Source organism: Trichechus manatus, unplaced genomic scaffold (assembly GCF_000243295.1).
Source record: "Trichechus manatus latirostris isolate Lorelei unplaced genomic scaffold, TriManLat1.0 scaffold00047, whole genome shotgun sequence".
Classification (NCBI taxonomy): domain Eukaryota; kingdom Metazoa; phylum Chordata; class Mammalia; order Sirenia; family Trichechidae; genus Trichechus; species Trichechus manatus.
Window position 1 is genome coordinate 11011783 of NW_004443983.1, and position 26622 is coordinate 11038404.

General features: G+C 37.4%; 1 protein-coding gene across 1 annotated transcript in view; it reads right to left on the reverse strand.

Annotated features, from left to right (window-relative positions):
* Positions 1-26622, reverse strand: part of CAMK4 (calcium/calmodulin dependent protein kinase IV) — a 303828-nt gene that overhangs the window by 124640 nt on the left and 152566 nt on the right. Inside the window, exon 2 of the mRNA XM_004377002.2 lies at positions 24148-24226. Coding sequence (XP_004377059.1) covers positions 24148-24226 — 79 coding nt within the window. The remainder of the gene's footprint in view (positions 1-24147; positions 24227-26622) is intronic.

A 26622-nucleotide genomic window follows, 5' to 3' on the forward strand; every position in this document is an offset into this window, starting at 1 on the left:
ATATATATATATATATGCTTCATTGGTTTTGCTCCTCTAGAGACTCCAACCAAAGACACCACCATAACCAATCAGAGGCCATCGTGATAGGGTCAAGGATATCCACCAAACTAAGTCAGCCCAATCAGGGTCCTCTCCAGAAATTTTGCTCAAATAATCAAGAAAGAGATATTCTCATTTTCTCTGAAATAATGAGAGGAAAAGACGATGGAAACTTGCAGCTACCAGTGACTATATTTGACAGAATATGGAAAATACTTTATTAAAAATAAAAGCAACAAAGGAAATTACATTGTTAAGAGATGAAGAACTAGTGTTGTTGACATAAGTTAAGCCCCTGGATTCAGTCATGAATAAGCTAGTTTTCCCTTTGAACTTTATAATTACATGGCCCACTACATTTCCTTTTCTACTTGTTATCCAGATTTAGTTTCTATTGCTGGCCATTTGTCATGGATTGAATTGTGTCCTCCAAAAATATCTGTCAACTTGGCTGGGTCATGATACCAAGTATTGCATGATTGTGTACCATTTTGTAATCTGATGTGATTTCCTTAAGTGTTGTAAACTCGATCACTATGATGAGGTTTTACTGATGAGGTCTACAAGACTGGATAGTGTCTTAAGCCCGTCTCTTCTGAGATATAAAAGAGAGAAGTGAGCAGAGACACATGGTAACCTCATACCACCAAGAAAGCAGTGCCGGGAGCAGAGTGCGTCCTTTGGACCTGAGGTTCCTGCGCAAACAAGCTCCCAGACCAAGGGAAAATTGATGACACGGCCCTTCCTTCAGAGTTGACAGAGAAAACGTTCCCCTGGAGTTGATGCCCTAAATTTGGACTTGTAGCCCACTGGACTGTGAGACAATAAAATTCTCTATGTTAAAACCATCCACTTGTGGTATTTCTGTTATAGCAGCACTAGATGGCTAAGACACTATTAAATAATCCTTGCTGGTTTACAACTTTACCCATGTTCAGGAGAGTGGCCATTTACTTTGGGATATTCCAAAATATCCCCTTCTCTAAGCTAATGATGAACTGTTTTAGTAACAATGTGTCAGAAGTTTCAGAGTTCTAAAAATCATACTCTAGATGGAAAGGTTTTAGTATCTTCCACTTCCAACAAAATCTAGTGCTAAGCAATATACAGATAATGCTGCATTCCTTTTGAGGTCTCTGCCATCTGAGCTATCCAGAACCCTTAGACTGGCAAAGCTCACATGGTTTTAGATATGGGTGTAAAGATATTTATATGCAGTTCACAGTAAAATCAGTGTGTATACAATCAAAAGACTGCTTCAAATGGGGAATGGCTTCTAGCCTTAAAGTTACTTCTTCTGAGGAAGAAATGGTGAGCCTGAGTAGAAATTCAATCCCAATTTAATGGAAGCAACCAATCACAACTTTCAAGGTAATGAGGAACAACATTCATTCATTTACTTTTTATCCTGTCATGAAAACATTAACCAAGAAGGACACATTCTTCAAAATTAAGGAAGGTACATTCAAAGGAATTTTAGAACTCTACATACTCTTCTCTTTGGTTGCAACATATAAATATATTTTCTGGCAAATATATTTTGCCAGATCCAAGTACCTTACTTAAAGACAGAAGTCACCATTTATAAATGTCTTTCATTTCTATGAGAAGAAAAATGTTTACAAAGAGATGTTAAAGATTTCCTATCCCAAAAAGATTTTTCAAGAGTTCCCTGTTTTACCACTGTATGTAATACAACATTAAACAGTCATATGGCCATGCAAAGGCCTTTTGAACTACAGTAGAAGTTTTGGTTATTCATACCAGCAGTTAGGAAACTCAGTGTGTTTTAACACATTTTTAGAAAAAGAAAATCAAATCATTAAAATTAATTACTAATACTGAAAAGCAAAAGGGTATTCTACTTATGTTGAATGAATGAAACTCAGCATACTTGTAAAATATTTATAAACATTCCACTTAAAAACACAGCATTGACTATAAATTTTGACTAAGAACAGGAGACGAAGGTATCATCTGTGCATTTCAATACCTGACAGCTAATATGAGGAAGTTACACAGAAGGAAAATTCACTGTGAGCAGAGAAAAACAAGTTGGTGAGAAATAACCTAACTCAAGTGACTATCCATCAAAAACTGATAGGCTCTGGGGCTATCACAGTGAGGGCGTAAAGGAAGATACATATCTTAATACACCCAATGCCCTATGACTCAAAAACTTTGAAAACTTCTTTATCAGCCTGCTCCAGACACTATCCACAAATACTTTAAAGCATTCAGACTATGTATTGATCAAAATTTTTTTAGTCACAAGTAACAAACACGCAGCTCAAACTCACTCGAGCCAAAAAAGTAATTTATTGGCACATGTAAACGGGAAGTCAGAGTGGCTCCACCTCAGAGATATTCAAATCCAGGGGTTCAAACAATGCAGCTCTCTCTCTCTCACTTTCTTCAAATGTCAGGAAACATGGCTACTAGAAGCCCTGAGGCTATTTTCTTCAGTATCATATTTCAAAGGGAACACAGACTTTTTTCTCCACATCTATATATTAAATCTCAAGGAAGGATTCTCATTGGCCTTGCTTGTTTCCTCTGCCTACACCTGTATCCAGGAGACATGAAGGCCAAGCATGGTTCATGGACCTGCTTCTTTGAGCTAGCAGACTAGCATTTGTACCTCAATTCTGTTATGTTATTCACTACCTCTGGACAATAACCTTGCCAATTGTTTTGACATTATTAGTAATATAATTTAAAGAAAAGTAAAGAGATCTAAAAATATGACTCTAGCCAATAACATAAAGTTGGAGTAGAACTTCGGGTACGGTGCTTCCTCAGATGTGTTTTGTGAGAGGGAAGAGGATCCATATCCATCATATTTGTAAAATGTCTGGGGCACAGAAAGCTAAAAATCTTACCTATTTAAGAACAAGAAAAGGAGCTTCATAAAAGCAGGGTGTCAATACTCTCTGAACATGCCCTTAGTAAGCAGTAAGGTTCTAAGAGTTCAAGTCATTTTTAGGTGCTCAGCCCCATATTAAACATTGCGGGACATAAGGGGGACAAAACAAAGCCAAAAAAAGGTCTTTCCCAGGGGAAGACTACAATATAATTTGGGAGATAAGACTTATCTACATAATGCCATCAGAAAATAATGGGAGACAGTAAAGGAAGAACAGCTGTTGCCAACAAGTTTAATTTTAAGTTTCATCGTTCAGTGGAAGACCACTATTCTTAGGTATCTTAATACCACTTTCAAACAATAAGTTTATTCTAAAAGACTTTTGAATTACCAGCCATTTAAAAAATCAAACTACGCTACTATAATTAGCATCTTGAGAAGCATCGACAGATGGTATTAACAAACCAACATGACAATGTTGAAACCATTAAGTCTTACCTTCAGTATCTACAAAATACCTTGAAGAATGGAGTTTTTCATTACCAGCAATTTACAATTATAAAAATATATTTTACTTAAATTCTAAGTTAAGGGATGTATTTTAACCCAGAATCCCTAGAAAACAGACCTGAGTCAAGGATCAATATGCTGGTGCTTGATTTGGTAGCTGTTAATCCAGGACAGTGACAGTGAGAAAAAAGGGAAGTGAGGCGAGGTCAGAGGTGACTCCGTGCAAAGTAAGCTCGCTGGCTACTGTGTCACAATGAGCTGTAAAGACATATAGTGGGTCACATGGGCAGTCACATCCACTGGCACAAGGTAGTTCTCCAGAAGAGCTGTGGCAGGCCACCATGTCTCAAAGAAGTCCATGACAGGGAAGAAAGAGGGGGAATTTATCTGCCTAGGAACCTCCTTCTCTTGTTTCCCACTGGTGAAATTCGGCCCGAGGATGGTGCTCACTTTTCCACACTTCTGAGTTTGCATATCCAGTCTCTTTGGAAGTCACTTGTGATGCCAAATCCCTTCTCATGGAGTGTCATGTTTCATTCAAATATAAAAATGACTGGAAGACTAAGAAATTTCAGGTGTATGACTGATTGGCCTCATTGCATTAAGTGTTCAATGGTCTGGGAAATAGGTATGCTGAGGGAATCTGAGGAGACCTGTAAGATTCTGTCCAATCACAGTGCGCTTTTGAAATGTTTTCTGTTACCATGTAAACAAATTGACAACAGTGCAATCACAGTCCTGCTTTACTGCCCAACAGTAAGCGCTTTGTCTCCCACTTACATTCTTTGTGTCACTGCAAAAGGGGAGACAAATTTTTAATTTTTTTTTTTAACTTTAATCACTTTTTTTTTTTAATTGTACTTCAGGTGAAGGCTTACAGAACAAATAGTTTCTCATGAAAAAATTTTTAATTTTTCAATTATTTTCAGACAAGTATTCCTCTCATTGCTCACATAAAATGGATAATAATCATATATGGCTAGGGAACATGGAGTTTTTCTGTAAAATCTTGTTTTAGCTTCACTATTTAAACTGTTCTAAGTAATCAAATAAGTATAATTTCCTTTCATTCTCATGAAATCCCTTTTTAAACAGCCAACATTAAAGGCTTTTGATCTACAGTAAAACTTGAAAAAGCCAGAACCTGAGTAAGGTGGAAACCTGTCAGAGAAGGAAAACTCAAATATTTTCCATTAAAAGGAGCAATAGAAAAGTGGTAAGACTGCACCTTGTCAAAGGCGGAAAACTTGTGAGACCCAGAAAAACAAGGCAGTCCTGTCGAGTTCCAGCTCTCACAGGTTTCACTGTACTCTCAATATAAACTATACTTTCTGAAGACTATACATAGGAAAAAATTTAATAAATTATACAGATTTTTACAGTTTTAAAACTCCAGGGAAATGAAGACTCTTTAACACTAAAGAAAATCCCAATTTTGCTGTCTGCTGCCATAGGAGAAAAAAAAAAGAAGTGGATAAGAGGTATACTCCTAGGATAACACCAGAGAAAAAGGCTCCACCACAAGAACAAGGTTGATCAAATATGAACCCTTCATTAAGATAAGCAGAGAAGACACTCCTGTGCCGGGACTGAGATGGTTGATAAGAAATAGAAGAGAGGAAGGCCTGAAGGATATCTTATGAAGAAGAAAGCAATGAGAACTCAAAGGAAAACCAGTTTCTGCATTGTGGGAATGATGCATGCAGATGGGGTGGTGAGTGAATTGGAGAAAATGAGGAGGGAGTATGAATACCAGATTCCTGTTGGACTTCAGCACTTGGCCATCTTAGATGTGGCCGAGAGCCAAATTCTGGAAGTTCAGGTAATCTTGGCAAGTTAGGGTAACCTATACAACTAGAGACCACTGCTCTACTTGTTCTGTGATTCGATCAAGTACAGCAGCATTTCCACATAAAACTTTTAGCCTCATCTCATTTTCCTTGCAGGGATTGAGACCATAAATCTTGTTTGGTCTCTCTATTCTTTTTATGGTTTCTTTAGCTCATTTTTGGTTTGAACAATGAGCAGAAAACATAATGTGAAGTACAGAACTGTGCTCCTCAAATCCTTCGAGAACAGACTATAAATTATCAATGAATAAGTAAACAACCAAATGTCTTTAAGTGTTCACAATTCTTTTCTGCATAGCTTCTGCTTAATTTAGTAACCTGTTTTCTGACATACCAACAAGTACATGTTGGCATCAATATGCTTGATGAAAAGGCTTGACAACTGGAGTTTTGTTAAATTCAAGAATGGTGGTTTTAGCTTACAAGGATTTGACAGCTAAGAACTGCTGTTTAAACATGCAAAATCCAAATGTGGAACACAGACAAAAATACTAAGCCCCTTCTATATCAGTTTGGTACTTCCAATAACTACAGAATTTTAACTAACTCTGATTATTCCCTTTAACTTCTTACTTTAAGGGCAACCTGGGCATCTCATGAACACCTTACTGTTTCCATAGCCTTCTCAAGTGGTCTCTTGTTTCTGTTCCAGTAGAAAATGCACCACAAGGCCTCGATGTAGGATAGGTGTTCTTGCTCCTCATTGCTACATCCAGAACATTTCTCCTTACTTCTCCTTCCAAAATCCCAGTTGCTTTGAAATGTATGGCATCAGCCAATACAACCTGCAACCTCTCCTTATAATCATCTTTCTATCTTCCTGTCACTCAGTCACCCCTAGTACTGAAGATTTTAGCATAAACTGTCTTTATCTCAACCACTGCTCTTATCAGCATTCTTAAAAACTTCAACTTTCTTGTGAATGATTCATTCAACATCTTTGGCTTTCAAGTTCTTTACCACTTTCTCTTCCTTCATTTATCCTTAGCAACTAATTCCCATTGTCACATCCCAGCCCTTACCATTACCTTTACTGTCTTTGTTGTTGTTGTTGTGACTCATAGCAACCCTACAGGACAGAGTAGAACTGCCCCACAGGGTTTCCTAGACTGTAACCTTAATGGGAACAGATTACCAGGTCTTTTCTCCTGTGGAGCCACTGGTGGGTTCAAACCACCAACCCTTGGGTTAGCAGCCAAGTGCTTAACCACTGCATCACCAGGACTCCTTACCATTAATTGTACCAACTCAAACATCTTGATTTCAAATATCCTACTTTCTGATTTTTACCTCCTATCTTTATAGCTCTTACGTAGTATGGATTCCATGGTCCATTAGAATAAGCACTGCTCTGCAATACCCTCAACTTCTTTGCCTTTCTCTCCCCCTGCTGTACTTGCCAGGCAAAACCTTTAATTTGGTTAAACTCCATTTTTCTCTTACTTCATATCTGTGCCAGAGAAACTGAAGTGGCTGGAATAAACACATAACCATGTTGATTGATCAAGTTTTTAATTTATGCCACAAATATCAAAGGGCCCTCAGCTCTTGCACTCTGCAACAGAACAATTCACACTTCTCCTCAAACCTCCAATACCCCTCCTCTCTTCTAACTCTCCTCTCATGGCCTTACTTCTAATTCACTATCTAAATCACTAACCAACAATCCAAAGAGAGCACTTTATCTTCCCATCACCCAATCCATCAATCTATCTGCATCTGTACCCGATTAATTCATCCATTTATTCCACAAACACTTTTGAGCACCCATAAAATAGATAAACTTCCTGCCCTAATAAGCTTATGTTCTAGTGAAGATATAAAATAAACAAACAAATGTTCCAGAGGTGAAAGTACTATGGGGAAAGTCAAAACAAAACAAATAACGGGGTAAGGGACAATAGGGTGATGAAGGGTGCTGTTTAGATGGATGGTTAAAGAAGGTCTCTCTGATAAGGCAACAGAGGGCAGAGCCACGTGAACCTGAGGAGATAAACGGAGATAAACATCAAGTGCAAATGTCCTTGGCTATGAGTGGAGTGATGGGGCAATAGCAACGAGTCCAGTTTAGCCAGAACAGTAGATGATGACAGAGAGATAGTTGGGAGCCAAGTCATGAAGGGCTATGTTGACGATGGTAAGGACTTTGTATTTTAGTATAAAAATGTATGAAGATTTTCAAAGACGAATGACAGGATCTTCGTTAAATTTTCAAAGGATCCTCTGACTCTTGCAGGAGTAAGAATGATGGGAAGAGTAAAACCAGGGAGATCCAATGAGAGGTTATGGCAGTTAACCAGGTGAGAGATGATGGAAGTTTGGGCTCAGGTGGTAGTGATGAAGGAAGTGAGAGTGGATTGATTTTTAACAGCCAATGGAATTTGAAAATGGACTGGATATGCAGTATAAAAGAAAGAGAAGTGTAAAAGATGACTTTAAGTTTTTTGGCCTGAGAAATAGAGGGGTGAATTTGCTATTTATTGAGATGGGAAAGACATCGAGAGGAGTAGGTTCAGAAAGACACTAATAAAGAGTTTGGATCTGGACATGTAAAGTTTGAAACACCTATTAGGAATACAAACAGAGATGCTGAATAGGTGGTTGGTTACACGTAAGATGGAGTTCAGGGGAGAGATTTGGGTTGGAGATATAAATTGAGATGGCATTAAAAGCCATGGGGCTTGATGAGCTCCCCCAGGGTGAATATTGGATAGAGAATAAAAAGCAGCGTAAGGCCCGAGTTCTGGGGAATTCTGGAATTAAACACTGAGAAAATTAAAAGATATCCAAAAGAGACAGAGGAGGGACGACCAGTAAGGCAGAAGAAGAAGAAGAGTTATTTTGTGACCCAAAAAACAAGTTATGTAAGTGTTTCAGGATGGTTAGGATGATCAGCTGTGTCAAATGTTACTAAGAATATGGCTTAAAATTAGGTCTGGAAATTGACCATTGTACTTAGCAAAATAGGGTCACTGGTCACCTTAACAGGAGCTGTTTTAGTGGATTCCTACGGACAGAAGATCAATAGCAATGGATTCAAGAAAGCATGGGAGGAAAGGAAGTGGAAAAAAAAAAAGTGCCTAAAAGCAAGAGCAGAAAAAACAGGCAGTCTCTGAAGAAGTCTTCTTCTTTTTCCCCTCAATGCCCACCCCTTTTAAGATAAGTGATATTACAGCATGTTTCTATACTAATTGGATGTTCCAGTAGAGTGGAATGAACTGATGTAAGAGAGAGAAGGGGCAGTTCCAAGAGCCACGTTCTTGTTTAGTCTATCCTTGTATCTCTACTTTATCTTACACGCTCTCTTCCATCCGGTCCAGTTAGGCTTTCATCCTCATAATCCACTGATTCTGGTCAAGATCATCGAACAGCTCTATCTTGTCAGATCCTTTTTTTTTTTTAATTTTCAGCCTTCATCTTACCTCTAATCAGTATTTAACAGTTGATCATACTCTCCTCATATTAAAATCGAAATTGCTTATCTTGGTCCTGTCCATTATTCCTCGTATTTCTTTTACTCCAATCCACTGATCATTTTGTTGACTGTTGAAAGAAGCCAAGCTCATTCCACTTCTGAGCCTTTCCGCTCTGCACTTGATAGTCTTTTGTTTTGAATGTTTTTCTCCCAGACCTTTCAGTGTGAGTTTTAGCTCAACTGAGAGAAGAATGGAAGGAACAGCTACACAGAGGAAGTGATGGTCTAGAGGTGGGGGCAATGACAATCAGTGGACATGGTGGGGTGGGACAAGAGGGAGATGTAAATTTTAGGGGAACCAATATTCTACTTTTCAGTTGGCCTGGATTAGCATAAAATCAATCTTGTTCTGATGAGTAAATATGTTGATATGGGAAGACAGACTTTACTAAAGCATTTCAATTAAATAAGCTTGGTTTTAAAAATGGTGAAACTTGACATTTTTTAATAATTCTATTACAGTATAGAACTGTGTAGAGATACAGTAAAACCTGCGAAAGCCAGAACCTGTGGAAGGCGGAAACTTGTCGAAGGAAAACACAAATATTTTCCACTAAAAGGAGCAATAGAAAAATGGTAAGACTGTACCCCGTCAATGGCAGAAATCTTGCAAGACTCATAAAAACAAGGCAGCCCCATAAAGTTCCGGCTCGCACAGTTTCACTGTATAATTTTTTTTCTTACCAGGCAGTGTTTTGTTCTGTTGCACATAGGGTAGCTACGAATCAGAGCCGACTTGATGGCACCTAACAACAACACAGTTTCACTAAAGATATAAAACTTTATGGATGCCTAATATCCATAAAGGAGCCCTAGTGGTACTATGGTTAAGCACTCAGCTGCTAAGCAAAAGGTCAGTGGTTCGAACTCACCAGCACCTCCACAGGAGAAAAGATCTGGTGATCTGCTCTCTTAAAGATTACAGCCTAGGCAATTCCATGGGTCTTTCTAGTTTGTCATATAGGGTTGTTGTAAGTCGGAATCGACTTGATGGCACACAACAACAGTATCCATAAGCAGAATGTAAAACAGCTTCCTAACTGCCCAGTGTCATCAATGCCTATCTCTGTTGTTAGACAATTATGATTCATTACAATCTGTTACTAATATAAACCATTCTGTAGAATGGTTTGGTGTAGAGCTTTTTTTTTAATTCAGTTTGAATTGTGGCTCTGCCTTCAAGTCACTTCACCGGCATGAGGATTCCCTCAATATTTCCATGAGTGACACAGGGATGATAATCCCTACCCCACCATATTATTATTGTAGGGATTAAATGACAATATGTGTACAATCTTCTAGCCCATGGTAGATATTCAGTAAATGTCAGTGCTACTTAAAAATGCTTTTTATAAAAGGATTTTTAAAAGTAAGATGAGAATTTCCTAATCTTCTCTTTTCAAGTCTTCCCAGAAAGTGTTTTAAAATTGAAACAAACTAAATTTAGAAATATTGGAATTTATGAGAATATTCCATCCCTACTAAGAAAATAATGTCTAATAAACATGAAATATGATTTTATTTCTTTTTTTCTATAAGTGGGAGACAACTTTGTCAAAATCCTTAAATATAGTCCAATAAAATCTTTCTGCCTGGTGGCAACCGAACAGGAGGAATTAATGCCTTGTTTGCATTTAAATAAACACCTTTCCTAGCCTTTTTTGAAGACTGGTTTAAGAGCTGCCCTGCTCTGATTAAGCTTCAGGGAGGCTCCTATATTTATAATTACTGTTGACCACCAAGGTCACACCTGAGTTAACTAGAGATCTGGGTCTTGTCATGCCCTTTATATATTCAGGTTCTAATAGAAATGTAACAAACAACATCATTTCTTTTTAGTGCGGTTTTTGTAATTTTCATATGGTCAAGATTGTGCTTTTCAAAATGTTTTAAAAATTATCAGAAAGGTATGCAAAAAGCACTGTTCAGTTTTCACTTTATATTTTTTCATTTGGACAAGAATGATTCAGTCACACAACTCCCAAACCATCTGAGGTGAGGTGCAGAAGACTGTATACTCTCAGGTTCTGAGAAACAATGCTGCCCTCAGAATGCCCATCTGATCTTTTCCTTGATCCTTAAAACGAAATGATTACCTATTAGTTATAAAACTAAGTGATTAGAAATTCCAAAAGCTTACAATTTTGTAACCTATCAAATAACAAAAATAAAAATACTCCTGGAAGTGTTAACATTTTAAGCCTTATCAATTAAATCTTGGGGTTAGACTTACATGGGGAAAATCGGGACGTTCATGGAAGAAGACTTTAGCTCCCTGCTTGTGTTTCCCATGATAATTAAGGCTTTCAAAGATCATGATTAATATTGCTCAAGGATGCTAAAAACTTCCTTAAAAAAAATATTGAAAAGGCTATAGAAAACAGACTTTAGAATGACTCTTGTAGAGTTATTTATTACCAGAAAAATACAGAAGCAAATAAAAGTTGAACCAAAAGGTAATATAGTCATGTTCTGGGGCTGGAATTGGATAGCAGAAGGAGATTCTAAAGATCTTAATGATTTAATACTTAAGGGGAAAAAAATCCATTGTATTGTTGTACCATAGCGTATTCTTCCTCAGGGTGGAAGTTTGAATTTGCCTTACTTGCTGAGGAAATGTCTTAACACAAGCGAACCCTACCTAGCACTTCACTTTTCTTAATTTTTTCTCACCTTCCAGAAACCAAAAACTAAAGTGTCTCAACTCAGTCCCTCTCAACCTCTTTTTCCATACAAACATGTTCAATCCTTGATGCACTCCCATCAGCATGTCCTGAAGTCTCTTCTGATATAACAGACTAGCAGTTTAAGTTTCATTTATGAGTAACTGGGTAGTTATGCACCCATTCAATGTTGAATGCCCTATTATTTATCCCCTCTCTGATACATCCTAAGAATGTCAGGGTTCAGAGGAGGCAGTGGCAAAGGGGCCTGTCATCGGGGCACTGGGCTGGTCTCAGATTTGGTGCCATTTGGCTTTGGTCCCTGAATGTCTAGCTAGCATTTGTTGCTAAAATCCACAGCCGGTGACCTGCATGATCTGTCCCCAGGCATCCATACCCTCACCTAGTCAGGTCTCCAGTGCAGACAGCATCCGGAGGATGGTTCTGTTGTGTGGCCACTTCCCTCTCACTGTGGAGACAATCTTGCCACTGGTTACTTAAGCCTCTCTTAAACCAACTTGGGAAGAACAAAGCCAGGGAGAAACAGCTCTGAGAGAAAATAGCTCTGAATATTTACCCAACGGAAACTCTTTTAAACTAAATGAGACTCTTAAACTGGAAGAAACAAACACACCTTTGTTTGGAAAATTTAAGTATGTTTTCCCACAAGCCCAGTAGGATGGAGGCTCAGGAGAAATTTTAATTGTTGTAGAAAATAGAGGATTTCTTTATATTTTTTTGAAGCTGTAAGTGTGGTAGGTAAATTTTGACACTTGCCTACATTTTCGTTTATAAAAATATGTCAAAATTTAAATGATGAGAATCGTAGTCTTTGATCTGCTTCGATTCATCAATAAAAGAGTTACATATGTCCCACTTCTGAAACTGATCATGACCCTCAATGTGTCCTGATGCCAGCACTTCTCCTTTGGTTATAGGGCCTTTCCCACTGAGTTCTCTGAAAAGTTTCTAGTCTCTTTCTTCTGCTTGGGCAACATAAATTCTCCTTCCGAGAGTTTTCTCAGTCTTTGTCTAGTTATACACCTCCTTGCTCTGTTCCATACATTCCATATAACAGGCAAAGATTACTTTAGATCCAACCACCCACTGCTAAGAAGCTAAGTACTTGGGGTTAAGTATGATAACTTGAGTGGACGACATAACTTCAAAGTGTGCTTACATTTTGGGCACGGCTGCATGCATATGTGCACGCACGGACACGCACACACACACAATCTCTCTCTTCCATTGACTTGCCTCTGAATATGGTTTTTTAAAAACTGGCATCAACATACCTATGAAAGGATCAATATAATGAGAAGATGTATACGTAAGCCGAATTGCGACAAATTCCAGCAACATTTCTATCAAAAAAAGAAAGCAAACCAAACTGCAACAATGATTTGTCTAGCAAGAATGTCCAGACTTCCAAGTGGGTCCTTGCATGGCTTTGCATCCCAATCAGGCTGAGACTTTAACATTCCACCTGCCACTTCCCTCTCTTGTAGACATATACTTGTCACAAACTGAAGAGAAATATCCCTATTGCTATTCCAGGGAATCTGGCTTAATAGTCCCTATGAAAATCAATAGGTTCCAACTGACAAAATGCTTGAAGAAGTTTCACTTCACTTGACACAGGTTGTTATCTGCAAGCTACTTTCCTTAATGTGTTCTGAGACCTCAATTAGGCCAAAAAAGTTTATCTGAGCTGGTGATTTATTATTCTCCTCTCCATAATTGACCAAGGGTGACCTTGCCTGCACTTGCAGAGCACGCTCATGAATGGTTAATAGTAGTGTTTAATAGATGCATATCTTTAATCCAGACTGAACCATCTGTCTCTTTTAAGTGCATCACAGCAATTAGAAAATGCATGGCCTTTGATCAGTTTTCTATGTTCCTAAAGGTTAGGCAGAAAGAAACAAGAGCAGGGAATCATCATCATTCATCCCAAGCCTGTCAATTCAGAGTATAGTGGAAAGCGTAAAGGATTGCTCAGAGAGGTTGGTGGTCCCCACTCACTAAGACCAAGAATATATGGAGGACGCCTCCTCTTGGCCCAAAGCAGTTTCATTTAAGTGCTGCTTAAAATATTCCTAGGCATTTTTTCCTGAGGTTACTTTTCTTCCCTTATTCTTTGACCTTCCCACATGTCAGTTTGTCATACTGTGGGGGTTTGTGTGTTGCTGTGATGTTAGAAGCTATACCACCGGTATTCAAGTGCCAGCAGGGTCACCCACGGTAGATAGGTTTCACCTGAGCTTTGAGACTAAGACAGACTAGGAAGAAGCACCTGGCAGTCTATATCTGAAAAACCTTAGCCAGTGAAAACTTTATGAATAGCAGCGGAACATTGTCTGATATGGTGCTGGAAGATGAGACCCTTAGGTTGGAAGGCACTCAAAAGACGACTAGGGAAGAGCTGCCTTCTCAAAGTAGAGTCGACCTGAATGACGTGAATGGAGTCAAGCTTTCGGGACCATCACTTGCTGATATGGCATGACTCAAAATCAGAAGAAACATCCATTAATAATCAGAATGTGGAATGTACGAAGTATGAATCTAGGAAACTTGGACAACATCAAAACTGAAATGGAACGCATAAACATCGATATCCTAGGCATTAGTGAGCTGAAATGGACTGGTATTGGCCATTTTGAATCAGAAAATCATATGGTCTACTATGCCATAAATGACAAATTGAAGAGGAATGATGTTGCATTCATTCGCCAAAAGGAACATTTCAAGATCTATCCTGAAGTACAACACTGTCAGTGATAGGATAATATCCACACACCTACAAGAAAGACCAGGTAATACGACTATTATTCAAATTTGCGCACCAACCACTAAGGCCAAACATGAAGAAATCAAAGATTTTTACCAACTTCTGCAGTCTGAAATTGACCGAACATGCAATCAGGATGCATTGATAATTACTGGTGATTGGAATGTAAAAGTTGGAAATGAAGAAAAAGGATCGGTAGTTGGAAAACATGGCCTTGGTGATAGAAATGATGCCGGAGATCGCAAGACCAACAACTTCTTCATTGCAAATACCTATTTTCAACAGCATAAATAGTGACTATACACATGGACCTCGCCAGATGGAATACACAGGAATCAAATTGACTCCATCTGTAGAAAGAAATGATGAAAAAGCTCAATATCATTGGTCAGAACAAGGCCAGGGGCCAACTTCAGAATAGACCATGAATTGCTCATATGCAAGTTCAAGCTGAAGCTGAAGAAAACTGGAACAAGTCCACGAGAGCCAAAGCATGACTTTGAGTATATCCTATCTGAATTTAGAGACCATCTCAAGAATAGATTTGATGCAGTGAACAGTAGTGACCAAAGATCAGACTAGTTGTGGAATGATATCAAGGACATCATACATGAAGAAAGGAAGAGGTCATTAAAAAGACAGAAAAGACCAAAATGGATGTCTGAAGAGACTCTGAAACTGGCTCTGCTAAAGCAAATGGAAGAAATGATGAAGTAGAAGAGCTGAACAGAAGATTTCAAAGAGCAGCTCAAGAAGACAAAGTATTATAATGACATGTGCAAAGACCTGGAGTTAGAAAACCAAAAAGAGAAGACCACAGTCAGCATTTCTCAAGCTGAAAGAACTGAAGAAAAAATTCAAGCTTCGAGTTGCAATAGTAAAGGATCTATGGGCAAAATAATGAATGACGCAGGTAGCATCAAAAGAAAATGGAAGTAAAACAGAATCACTGTACCAAAAAGAATTGGTCAACGTTCAATTATTTCAGGAAGTAGCATATGATCAAGAACTGATGGTACTGAAGCAAGAAGTCCAAGCTTCACTGAAGACAATTGGAGACAAAAAAGGCTCCAGAAATGGATGGAATACTAATTGAGATGTTTCAACAAATGGATGTAGTAGTGGAAGCACTCACTTGTCTATGCCAAGAAATTTAGAAAACACTTACCTGGCCAAACGACTGGAAAAGATTCATATTTATGCCTATTCCAAAGAAAGGTGATCCAACCGAATTCATATTGAACAATATCATTAATATCACACACAAGTAAAATTTTGCTGAAGATCATTCAAAAATGGTTGCAGCAGTATATTGACAGGGAACTGCCAGAAAGTCAAGCTGGATTCAGAAGAGGACATGGAACAAATGCTATCACTGCTGATGTCAGATGGATTCTGGCTGAAAGCAGAGAATACCAGAAAGATGTTTACTTGTGTTTTATTGACTATGCAAAGGCATTCGACTGTGTGGATCATAACAAATTATGGATAACATTGCAAAGAATGGGAATTCTAGAACACTTAATTGTGCTCATAAGGAACCTGGACATAGATCAAGAGGGAGTCGCTCAAACAGAACAAGGGGCTACTGTGGTTTTAAAGTCAGGAAAGGTGTGTATCAGGGTTGTATCCTTTCACCATACTTATTCAATCTGTATGTTGAGCAAATAATCCAAGAAACTGGAGTATATAAAGAAGAACCCGGCATCAGGATTGGAGGAAGACTCATCAACAACCTGCGATACGACACGCAGATGACACAACCTTGCTTACTGAAAGTGAAAAAGACTTGAAGCACTTACTGATGAAGATCAAAGACTCTAGCCTTCAGTATGGATTCCACCTCAGCATAAAGAAAACAAAAATCTTCACAACTGGACCAATAAACAAAATCATGATAAACAGAGAAAAGATTGATGTTGTAAAGGATTTCGTTTTACTTAGATCCACAATCAACACCCATGGAAGCAGCAGTCAAGAAATCAAATGATGCATTGAATTGGGCAAACCTGCTGTGAAAGACCTCTTAAAAGTGTTAAAAAGCAAAGACGTCATTTTGAACACTAAGGTGCATCTGACCCAAGCCATGGTGTTTTCAATCGTCTCATATGCATGCAAAAGCTGAACGATGAATAAGGAAGCCAAAGAAGAACTGACACCTTTGAATTATGGTGTTGGCAAAGAATAGTGAATGTACCATGGACTGTCAAAAGAACAAACAAATCTGTCTTGGAAGTTCAGCCAGAATGCTCCTTAGAAGGGAGGATGATGAGACTGTGTTATGTACTTTGGACATGTTATCAGGAGTGATCAGTCCCTGGAGAAGGACATCATGCTTGGTAAAGCAGAGGGTCCGCGAAAAAAAAGGAAGACCCTCAACGAGATGGAATGACACAGTGGCTGCAACAATGGGCTTAAGCATAACAACAATTGTGAGGATGGTGCAGGACGAGACAGTGCTTCGTTCTGTTGTACATAGGGTTGCTATCAGTCAGAACCAACTTGGTGGCACCTAACAACAACAACAACATGAAAATATTTATTAACTATTTTTTATTTCTTCCAAAAACTATCTGTCCTAATATTTTGCCACTTGCTAGCTGTATAAACTTCAACAAGTTACTGAGTCTTAGCGTTCTCACTTTGAAATTGTAGGCCTTCCACAATATCCAACATGTGGTGTGCTTTTAGTACATGGTAGCTGTTATAATTTTTTATCAGGGCTTTGTTGGCTTCCCTCATTGATTTGTATATGTTCTGATATCAATAAGGCCATCAATGCTGGATAGGTTGGTGATTATAATCTATGAACATGTTGCCTAAGGGTGGCAGTTATAAAGTCTTGTGAAATTTCTTACCCTGAGAGCTGACAGTTGTTTAACACATATTTTTTAATCAAAGTTAAAGAAGAAAACACAGATATAAAAAAAATCAAATGGAAACAAATAAAACAAGATCAAAATCATTTTCCTTATCCTTGTGGAATTGTAAATATCTACAGGTTTTTAAACATAGCATTTTATTAAGAACAGTACTTACATTTTTCTATTAGACTTAAAACTATTTTTACCAATCATAAGCTCAGTTCAGATTTTAAATACTTACTCTAAAGATAAGTAGAATGTAACTAGTATACAAGGAGGCATGGTAATGCAATGGTTAAGTGCTCAGCCGACTGAAAGGTCAGTGGTTCGAACCCACCAGCCACTCCACGGAAGAAGGATGTGGCAGTCTGCTCCTGTAAAGAGTACAGCCTTGGAAACTCTATGGGGAAGTTCTTTGTCCTATAGGGAGGCTGTGAGCAGTAATCAATTCACCAGCAGCAGGTTTTTTTTTAACTAGCACAGAGACTTCTCTAAGACCTTCATGTACTTCTCTGTTAGTACCGTACCATTCAGTTAGATGAAGCTGACAAAGTTGGAGAACCCTAAGGGTGAAGTCTATCATGAAATTTATGTAATGAGCCAACATATTGAAATTTTAGTAATAATCAGCGCAAGGCCTTAACCAAATTGTCATTGAGTCAACTGCAACTCATGGCAACCCCATGTGTGTCAGATTAGAACTGTGATCTCTAAGATTTTCAATGGCTGTCGTTTTCAGAAGTAGATTGTGAGGTCTTTCTTACGAGACATCTCTGGGTAGACTCAAACTTCTAACCTTCGGTTAGCAGCTGAGCGCGTTAATGGTTTGTACTGCTCAGGGACTCCATAATGTTCTTAACTATATACAAACTGGAATAAAATTCCCTCATCAAGATTATTTTAAGATGAGCCAAGGAGGTTGAAATAGCCTCTATAAGGGTGAAAAATTCATAAAATGAAGCATTTTAACTCATTTTGCTAATGTTTAATACTAATGTATGAAAAAGTATGGTATGACACTGAAAAATCTGCAGACTGATGTACATTTGTTGAGAAAAAAGTTATTCAGAAAAAGATAAGATTTTAAATGAATCCTTATAATTATTCTTGATCTAAACAATGCTGTCTTAAAACATTCCTTTTATGCCTTGAAGATGATAGAATTGTCTTGATATGGCTAATAATTTACACCAATGTTTCCAGAGTATGTTCAGCCAAATAGTAGGCCAGAAGATGCTCTGGGAAAATGCTGCTGTATACCCAGATAAGTTTGGGAAACACTGCATAACCTATTTTCCTCCTAAAAAAAAATCACAATGAAAGATTATGAGAAATCCCGTAGAAATCAACCCTTTTTATCCTAGTGTTTCTTAAACTTATTTGATTAGGTAACCCTTTCTATACTAGAATCTAAACTAGAATTCTATGAACTGCACTTTGGGAAACCCAGTCTAGGAAATGACTTTTAGTCTTTAAGATTTTCAAAGTCATAAAACGGACAATTACGAAGGATGAGATATTCTAAGGGGAATGACTAACGGAGATATTAGTACCACAAATAACAACAACAACAACAATTGAAAAAAAAACCTATAAGCACAGTATTGGCTGTAGGGCTGGGCAGTGGGTAAAAGATGGAAAGCTAGAGAAGACATAGTGAAGGTTGGAACAGGAGTGAGGAAACTGCTTTTGGAGAACAGACAGCCTATGAAAGGGCAGATATTTCATCTGAATTCTGGAATTAAAATATCTGTCTTCAAAATTCCAGAGACACTATAAATTATTGACAAGCAAAACCTTAAAGCTCAATCAGTTCTTGGAAATGAGCCACACTGATAGGGTTGAAGTGTGATCATTTAGATACAGTGTGAGGTATGCACTTCTAAGGAAGAAAGGTAAAGCATGATTCATGCGAACTGCTTCTGAAATACTGGCTCCATAAACACAATGTCATTTTTTTAAAGTTGTGATTCCATTTAACTCTGCAGAATTCAGTATAGGCTGAAGATTCCATCTGCTTACTCTGTTCAAATTTTGACACTTTCTTGAATCTATTTTTTTTTTCCTTTTTGTGCAGTTTTAAGTTCATCATATTCAAAAGTCTTGTAACATCTATAAAAAGGTCCAATCTTGTAAATCACTGGTTGTCCCACTAGCTGTATCTGTCAGAATCCTTTAATGCCCCCAAAGTCTTTAACCTTAGGGAGTAGCTTAGTAAATCTTTCTACCCTGCTTTCTTCCAAATAGCACATATGATGGACACCATTAAGGGCTCATGCAGGAAAAAAAATACAATTTTTTCCTTCATCTTTGATTCATGATTTACAAAGTTCATAGTAAAAGTTCCACTGATACCTCAAGCAAATTAGTTCTTGAGAGCTAGATAAGTAGGTCTTTTATATGCAGCAAATATGGAATTTCCTGTGAGTTGATAATCATTTCAAAATACAAAGTTTTAAAAAATGACCACCTCCCCCCAGGAGGAGAGGATGGATGCCACTCCTAAAGATTTGACTTCTTCAGTACAAGGACCACTTATACCAAGTGGACAAAATCAAACACATAAGCAACAAAAAAGTACTTCAATCCATTTTCCTCTTTCATTCACTCTTCCTGCAATCAAAGCTTTATTCCCATTAATGATGCAATGAGATAAATGGACATTTTAATAGAAAATGTCCAGTATTTTTCAGTACAGTAAAAAGTTGCCTCAATTATCAATTTATATTTACCTGCACGTCAATACATCAAAAATAGAGTGTTACTGATGTTTATCATAACATTAAAACACTGCATGATCTTGAAATGCTTTCTGAACAGCCAAAAAAATGTTAAATTATGTTGAACACAGTCTCAATGTTGAAGTATGGTTCCCCCCAAACCTTCTTTTTCTTTTATAATATTTTATTGTTTTCAGTGTTCCCCCAAACTTTTTATTATAAGAATTTTCATACATACTGTAATGCTTAATTACCAGGATGGACACTAGTATACTGCCCTAAATTCAGTAATTGTTGATTTCTGCCATATTTGCTTTCTCTTTCTCTCCGTCTCTGTCTCTTTCTCTGTTTCTGCATACACGCACACATATACATATGCATACGTGTTTGTTGTTCTTTGACCATTTGAAGTACATTGCAGACATTATGACCCTTGTTGATATGTATTTTAGTGTCTTCTAATTTTTTGAAATGTAGTTATCCATATATAAAGTAATGGAATCATATCTCTACTTAAAATGTACGGTAACTTCAAGAATATTTTCTTACTATAGTTACATGTTCATTTTCCACAACAATATTTTATTAATCAAAATACTCAATTTTCTGAACATCAGGATTTACTTCATGTATATTCTCAGTATTAACTCTGTCCTATACCTGACCACCAGTGGGATATGAATTTCTCCATAAGCACTGGTGCATTTTTCTGTCTTCCTACGGATAAGTTAGAGCATTTGTCTATTACCTAGGCATCTGAGTGCATAATGGATTCTCAATAATAATCAGAGTGTTTTATGGGGGAATAAGTCTCTTATTTCCAATGTAAACTAAATCCATCCTAAAATATTAAGGTATGAGATAGGTACTTAATATTGCCACAAAAAGAAATTTGGATAATTCCCACTAAAAAAAGTATTTGAACAGATTCTTGGAAAGAAGATTTTTTTTAAAAAAAATCAAACAATTAACTCTAAAGGAGTTAGGAAACTTTTACTGGACTTAAAAATATTTCTATATTAATCAGCTAAAGACTGGGTAGTTTCCTTATGTTTATTGATTTTCTTGAATATGTGATAAATTTCACTCATCTTAAGATAAAACGTTGAATAGAATATTTTGAAATTCATTTTCTTAGAAATCCTCCCACAGAAAGGTAGATAGATACACTATCTTCTGGATTCTTAAGTTTAGCTAGTCATAAAATGCGGAGCTGAGGAACCATCCAGTGAAATAGTATAGTGGCCCCAATGTTGTTAGGATGAATCACATAAAATTTCCATTTTTGCAGGTCGGAAATAGTTTAACACTGGCAATTTGATGTGGCTCAACATAGTAGACTGCATAAGTGATTCAAGCTTTCTGAAACCCCATTATGGATTGAATTGTATCCCCTCTAAAAATTGTGCTATGTTGAAGTCCTAACCCCTGTACCTATGAATATGACCCCGTTTGGAAATAGGGGTTTTCTTTTGTTATGTTAATGAGGGCAAAATCTAATCACTTCTGAGCAGAACAGGCACAGACACCCACAGGGGGAAGACAAACACCATATGAAGTTACATCTATAAGCAGTCGAGTAATGTCAGGAAATGCCTGGGGCTACAGAAGCTGAAAGAGACAAGAACCTAGAGTGCACACAGAGAGAGAGTCTAGCCCTGCTGACATCTGAATTCATACTCTTAGTCTACAGAATCGAGTACCTGGGTGACACAAATGATTAAGCTCTCAACTACTAGCCAAAAGGTTGGCAGTTCGAACCCACCCAGAGGTGCCTTGGAAGACAGGACCAGGAATCTGCTTCTGAAAGGTCCAAAAAACCCAAACTCACTGATATCAAGTCAATTCTGATTCATAGAGACCCTCTAGGACAGAGTGGAACTGCCCTATAGGATTTCCAAGGCTGTAATCTTCATGGAAGCAGACTGTCACATCTTTCTCCCATGGAGCAGCCAGTGGGTTCAAACTGCCAACGTTTTGGTTAGCAGCTGAGTGCTTTAACCACTGAGCCAAGGCTCCTCCTCTAAAAGGTCACAGCCTAGAAAATCCTATGGAGCATGTCTGCTCTGCACACATGAGGTTGCCAAGAGTTGGAATTTACTCCATGACAACTAACAACAATAAGCTTCCAGCACTGTAAGATAATAAATTCCTGTTCTTTAAAGCCACCCACTTGTGGTATTTTTTGTTACAGCAGCACTATGAAACTAAGACTCTTTTTCCCCTCAAAAGCAGACCTTGGTTGAATTCTTTAGGAAAGTGTTTCATTTTCCCTGCTTCACTTGCCCTCCATAAATAGATTCTTAGGCTTCCTTCATTTCATTTCAATAAGGCAGTTTCAGTCTACACGACCTATATGGAATTAAACACTGGAGGCAATTGCTCCTTGAGGTTTTGCCGGCTATTTTCCTCATTTACACATCTCCGTGTGTGTGTGGTTTATCCGAAGAGACAATGCTGAGGATTCCATCGAATTCATGTTCAAAGCGGAGGTTTCTCCAGGGGATTTTCTCTCATTCCACTTGGCACAGCAGTAACTGTGTTTGACAACATCTGCCTTACAGCAGCACTCCGCAGCTCCATCTGACACTTGGTTCTCATCCACATTTTCTCCATGCCTGCCTTTTGAGGAAGATGTTTCCACAACACAGGTGGAAAAGAGAAGATAGCAAGGGCAAACCATGGCTTTAGTTTCTTAGTGAATATCAGTCATGAATCCAGCAAATGTCTCCACCTATCTCTTATTCCAATTCACCCAAAGACTTTTGACATAAACCAATACTCCCTAAACCAGCTTTTTGTCCCTCGGGGTTCTGAGCATTCACAAGTTGCTGCTGAATGTTTATTTCCCTGGACTTTCTTATATCTAGTCCCTTTCGAAGTTTCCTCAACTATGAAAAATAAATAAATAGCCGCTCACAAATTTTACTGACAATTTTTTTAACCAGCAAGAAAAGATATAACAAAGTCCAAAAATGTTTTGAATGTGTCTACTGCTAAAGCGTGCCAATTTAATTTAATCAAAAGTAGACATTTAATAGGAAATTCTATTTCAAAAAATTTTCAATAATCTTTAGTCCAAATAAATTTTATAACTACAAGAAATAGATTTAGGAAAAACATTTAAAGCTTACCCATTCAAAAGTTTCCTCTACTTCCAACTTAAATCATTGCCTACACCAAACAGGAAATTCAGAAAATGGAGTAGCCATTGCCATTTAAATTATTACCTTTTTCAATTAAACTGTCTTTACTATTTTGCTATGGCTTTAAATTCTAACAGATTGTTTCAAAATGCCATTGTATTTCTACTCTATGAAAACTCGGTGCCATTACGTTCTTCTTCGTTATATGAGATTCTAAAATTTCCCTGTGCCAGACAATACATAAAAACAGCTGGTGATATTAAGCTGCGTGTACAAGAAAAAAAAAAATCTGTTGGCCTAAAAGAGTCGTCATTTGACTTCAAAATTTATAATATGTTTCTCCTTAGCATACTTTACAACTAGGTTTTCAGAAAATTAGAATACAATTTACACATTTGTTCACATAAAATTTAGAAAGGAAGAATGCTCCATAAAAGAACATCTTGGCTTTTTTGTGGTTTTATGAGGGGAAACTACCTAAGGCCAGAAGGTGCAAGTAGGGCATTAAAATGACAAAAGACTCTCATTTTGCCAGCGAGAATTACACAGGTGTTGCCACTTATATTCTGAGCTCTCACTTGCTGCATTTTTCACTCATTAGAGATGGGCTCAAGTGACTTTTGCCTCCTCAGCATACCTAGGAGTATAGAGCAAAGAGAAGTGGCCCCAAACAAAATCCTTACTTCTCGTTCAAATGCAACTTCTTGATGAGGGGGTTTAGTCTCAGAAACATTGGCATTTGTCCAGTTGTATTTCACTTTACTGAAGCAAACTCAACACTTGAATATTTAAGCAACTAGGAACTGATGACTCCTTTGACAAATACATCTATTAGTGATTCATTTAGGATTCTCTTTTAAATAGAAAACTCTTCTACCATATTAAAATGTGATTCGATGTATATGTATATTTTTTTTTCCCCCAAGAACATTGCTTATATACTAAGCGAGGTTTACTTTATCTGTAAACTCTAAATGTTTTTCCTTTCCACTCTCCTTCTCCCCTCCAAGGACATCCAATCTGAGATCCAGTTGCTTTTTAAGAGGCATGCAGTTCCCATTAGACAAGAAGAAATTTGATTGCACTCTCACAATCAAGATTCAAACCAGTCAGTTGCTCATACTGGCTCTCTGGCCCCTTTGTCCTTTGAGTCAGGGTTTTTGACTTCTCTAGGTCACCACGTCCCTTAAAGATGCTATTATATAATGAAATAAACTTACTGTTTTCTTTAACACTTTGAGAGCATAAGGCTTCTGGGTCCCCTTCTGTTTGCATCTGTACACAATGGATGTAGCACCCCTTGAGGGGGAAAAAAACAAAAAGAGAGTGTTATGCTCTGGACAGTGAATTAAGGGGGACAGCTTGAAAGGAAGTATCTCTTCTAGTTACCTTCATAACTGACAAGTGCTTATAAGTTCCATTACAAAATCAGGCCTAGCTGTTCAGAGTAATTTTCTTTCCCTCATAATTGAATATAATTTACTTAGAAAAATTCAAGATTTTCCAGTCTTCTCTTTTCCTCCTGCCCCACCCCTACACAAGTAACATACCTAGGGCTTTTGCATTCCATATGTTCTAGAAAAAACTAGATCCTCAGCTGAACATAGCTTTTAAAGGACACTCACCTAATTCTAGAATCCTTGAACTTTTGTAAAGGTATGTGTCTAGACTAAAATAAGTCATAGCTGCAGGGAGAGGGTTTAAGTTCAGTGCTTTGCTATAAGGATCACAGATATAAATGTAAAACGTCAGAATAGTCTGCAATGCCACTACTTTATTACTTAACTCCTCAAGGGTCTCAAGCTGGGACCCTTAAGAATTTACACCCACTTCATTTGGTGCCCTGGGACTCACCCACAGCCAATGTTAGCACCATAGGAATCATAGCTCCTTTATCTTGGTGAATATTACTACTACCTAATTACACATGCTCTGACAAAAATAGTTACGTGGAATGTCCAGGAAAAATACTACAAAAAATGGTTAAGAATATAGAGGGTAAACATAGGTCCTTCCCAATGTAAAAACGTTAGACAAGTTCAGAATGTTTTTCACCTGCAAAGGAGAATGCTGAGAAGGGATTCAATAACTATCTTCATATATGTGCAAGTTTACTAAAAAGAGAGTGTTAGAAAGCAAGACAATGTGGTCCTGATCTCTCCCCATACATGAGAGCAAGAGAGTAAGAGACAGACACAAAAAGACCCACAGACAAAACAGGCTCAGGTTTTAACCTCAGAAAGAGAACTTCCAGATGCATTTTAAAAATAAGATCATTTGAAGTGAACCTGTCAGCTTTTGAAGACTAGGCCAAAGGACCTCTTGTGGTATATGAGTCCAATGGTTCTGAAATTCTAAGTGAGCACAAATGAATTATAAAAAACATATTCCCAGTTACCTGAGCACAACAAATTTTTAACAGAGCCAGGAGAAGGCAGGAGCTGGTATTAGTTGTAAACGCTAATAGTTAAAATTCCTCACCACATCAAAAAAAAAAAAAAAAATTGGTAAGTTATGACATATACACACAAAAACAAAGAGTTCGGAAAATGGAATAAATGAAGAGAATATAAAATTAATTTTTCCTTGTTTTTAATTGCTGTAAAAGATAATTGTCTAAAGCAAAAATATTAACAATGCATTATGTTTCTAGCATGTGCAAAAGTAAAATGTATGACAACAATAGCACAAAGGACGGGAGGGAGAAATACTGTTTTTTAAGTGCTTACACGACATGTAAGTAGTATATTATTTGAAAGTAGATTCTGATTAATTAAATATGTATATTTTGTAACCCAGAGCAATGATTAAAATATTTTTTTAAAGAAAAATAAATAATAATCCAATAATGAAGCTAAAATGCAAAGATCAAAAATGAAATGCAGAAAAACACCGAAAAGGAAGAAAAACAAGTTAAGAGCTTAAAAAAGGAAAACCATTAACAATATGGTAAATTCTCATCCAATCTGGTTAATTAAACACAAACTTTACACATTAATTAAAAAATAAAGATCATTAGATTGGATTTAAAAATTAAGATCAAAATATATGCTGTGTATAAGAAACTTGCTCTAAGTAAAACATAAAGGCATAAATAGATTAAAAAATGATAAAGATATACTATGCAAATACTAATCAAAAGTAATAATAATAATTACTGATAATAATATCAAAGTAGACTTCAGAACAAGGATAAAGAAGGCTATCACTTAATGAAGAAGGGGCCAATTCCCCCCAAAGACATAACACACCTATGTGGGTATGCACCTAACAACAAAACTTCAAAATGCATGAAGCTAAAACTGATAGAAAGGAAAGGAGAAATAGACAAATCCACAAGTATAGTTGAGACTTCAACACATCCCTCTCAGCAACTGACAGAATAAATAGACAGAATATCATCAGGGATATAGAAGACATGAACAACACTATCAAACTAAACTAACTGACACGTAGAGAAAACTCCACACAGAAACAGCAGAATACACATTCTGTTCAAAGTTGGAGGACTCATACACTTTATTTCCAGACTTACTATAAAACTACCATGATCAAGGAGGACTCCGGCAAGATGGCGGTCTAGGCAGAAGCACCACGCCGTCCCTCCACAACAAAGATCCAAAAAACTAAGCCAAACAGAGAATCAACAATCCTGAAACCCTAGAACATCAAATGAAGAGATAAAGAACTCAGCC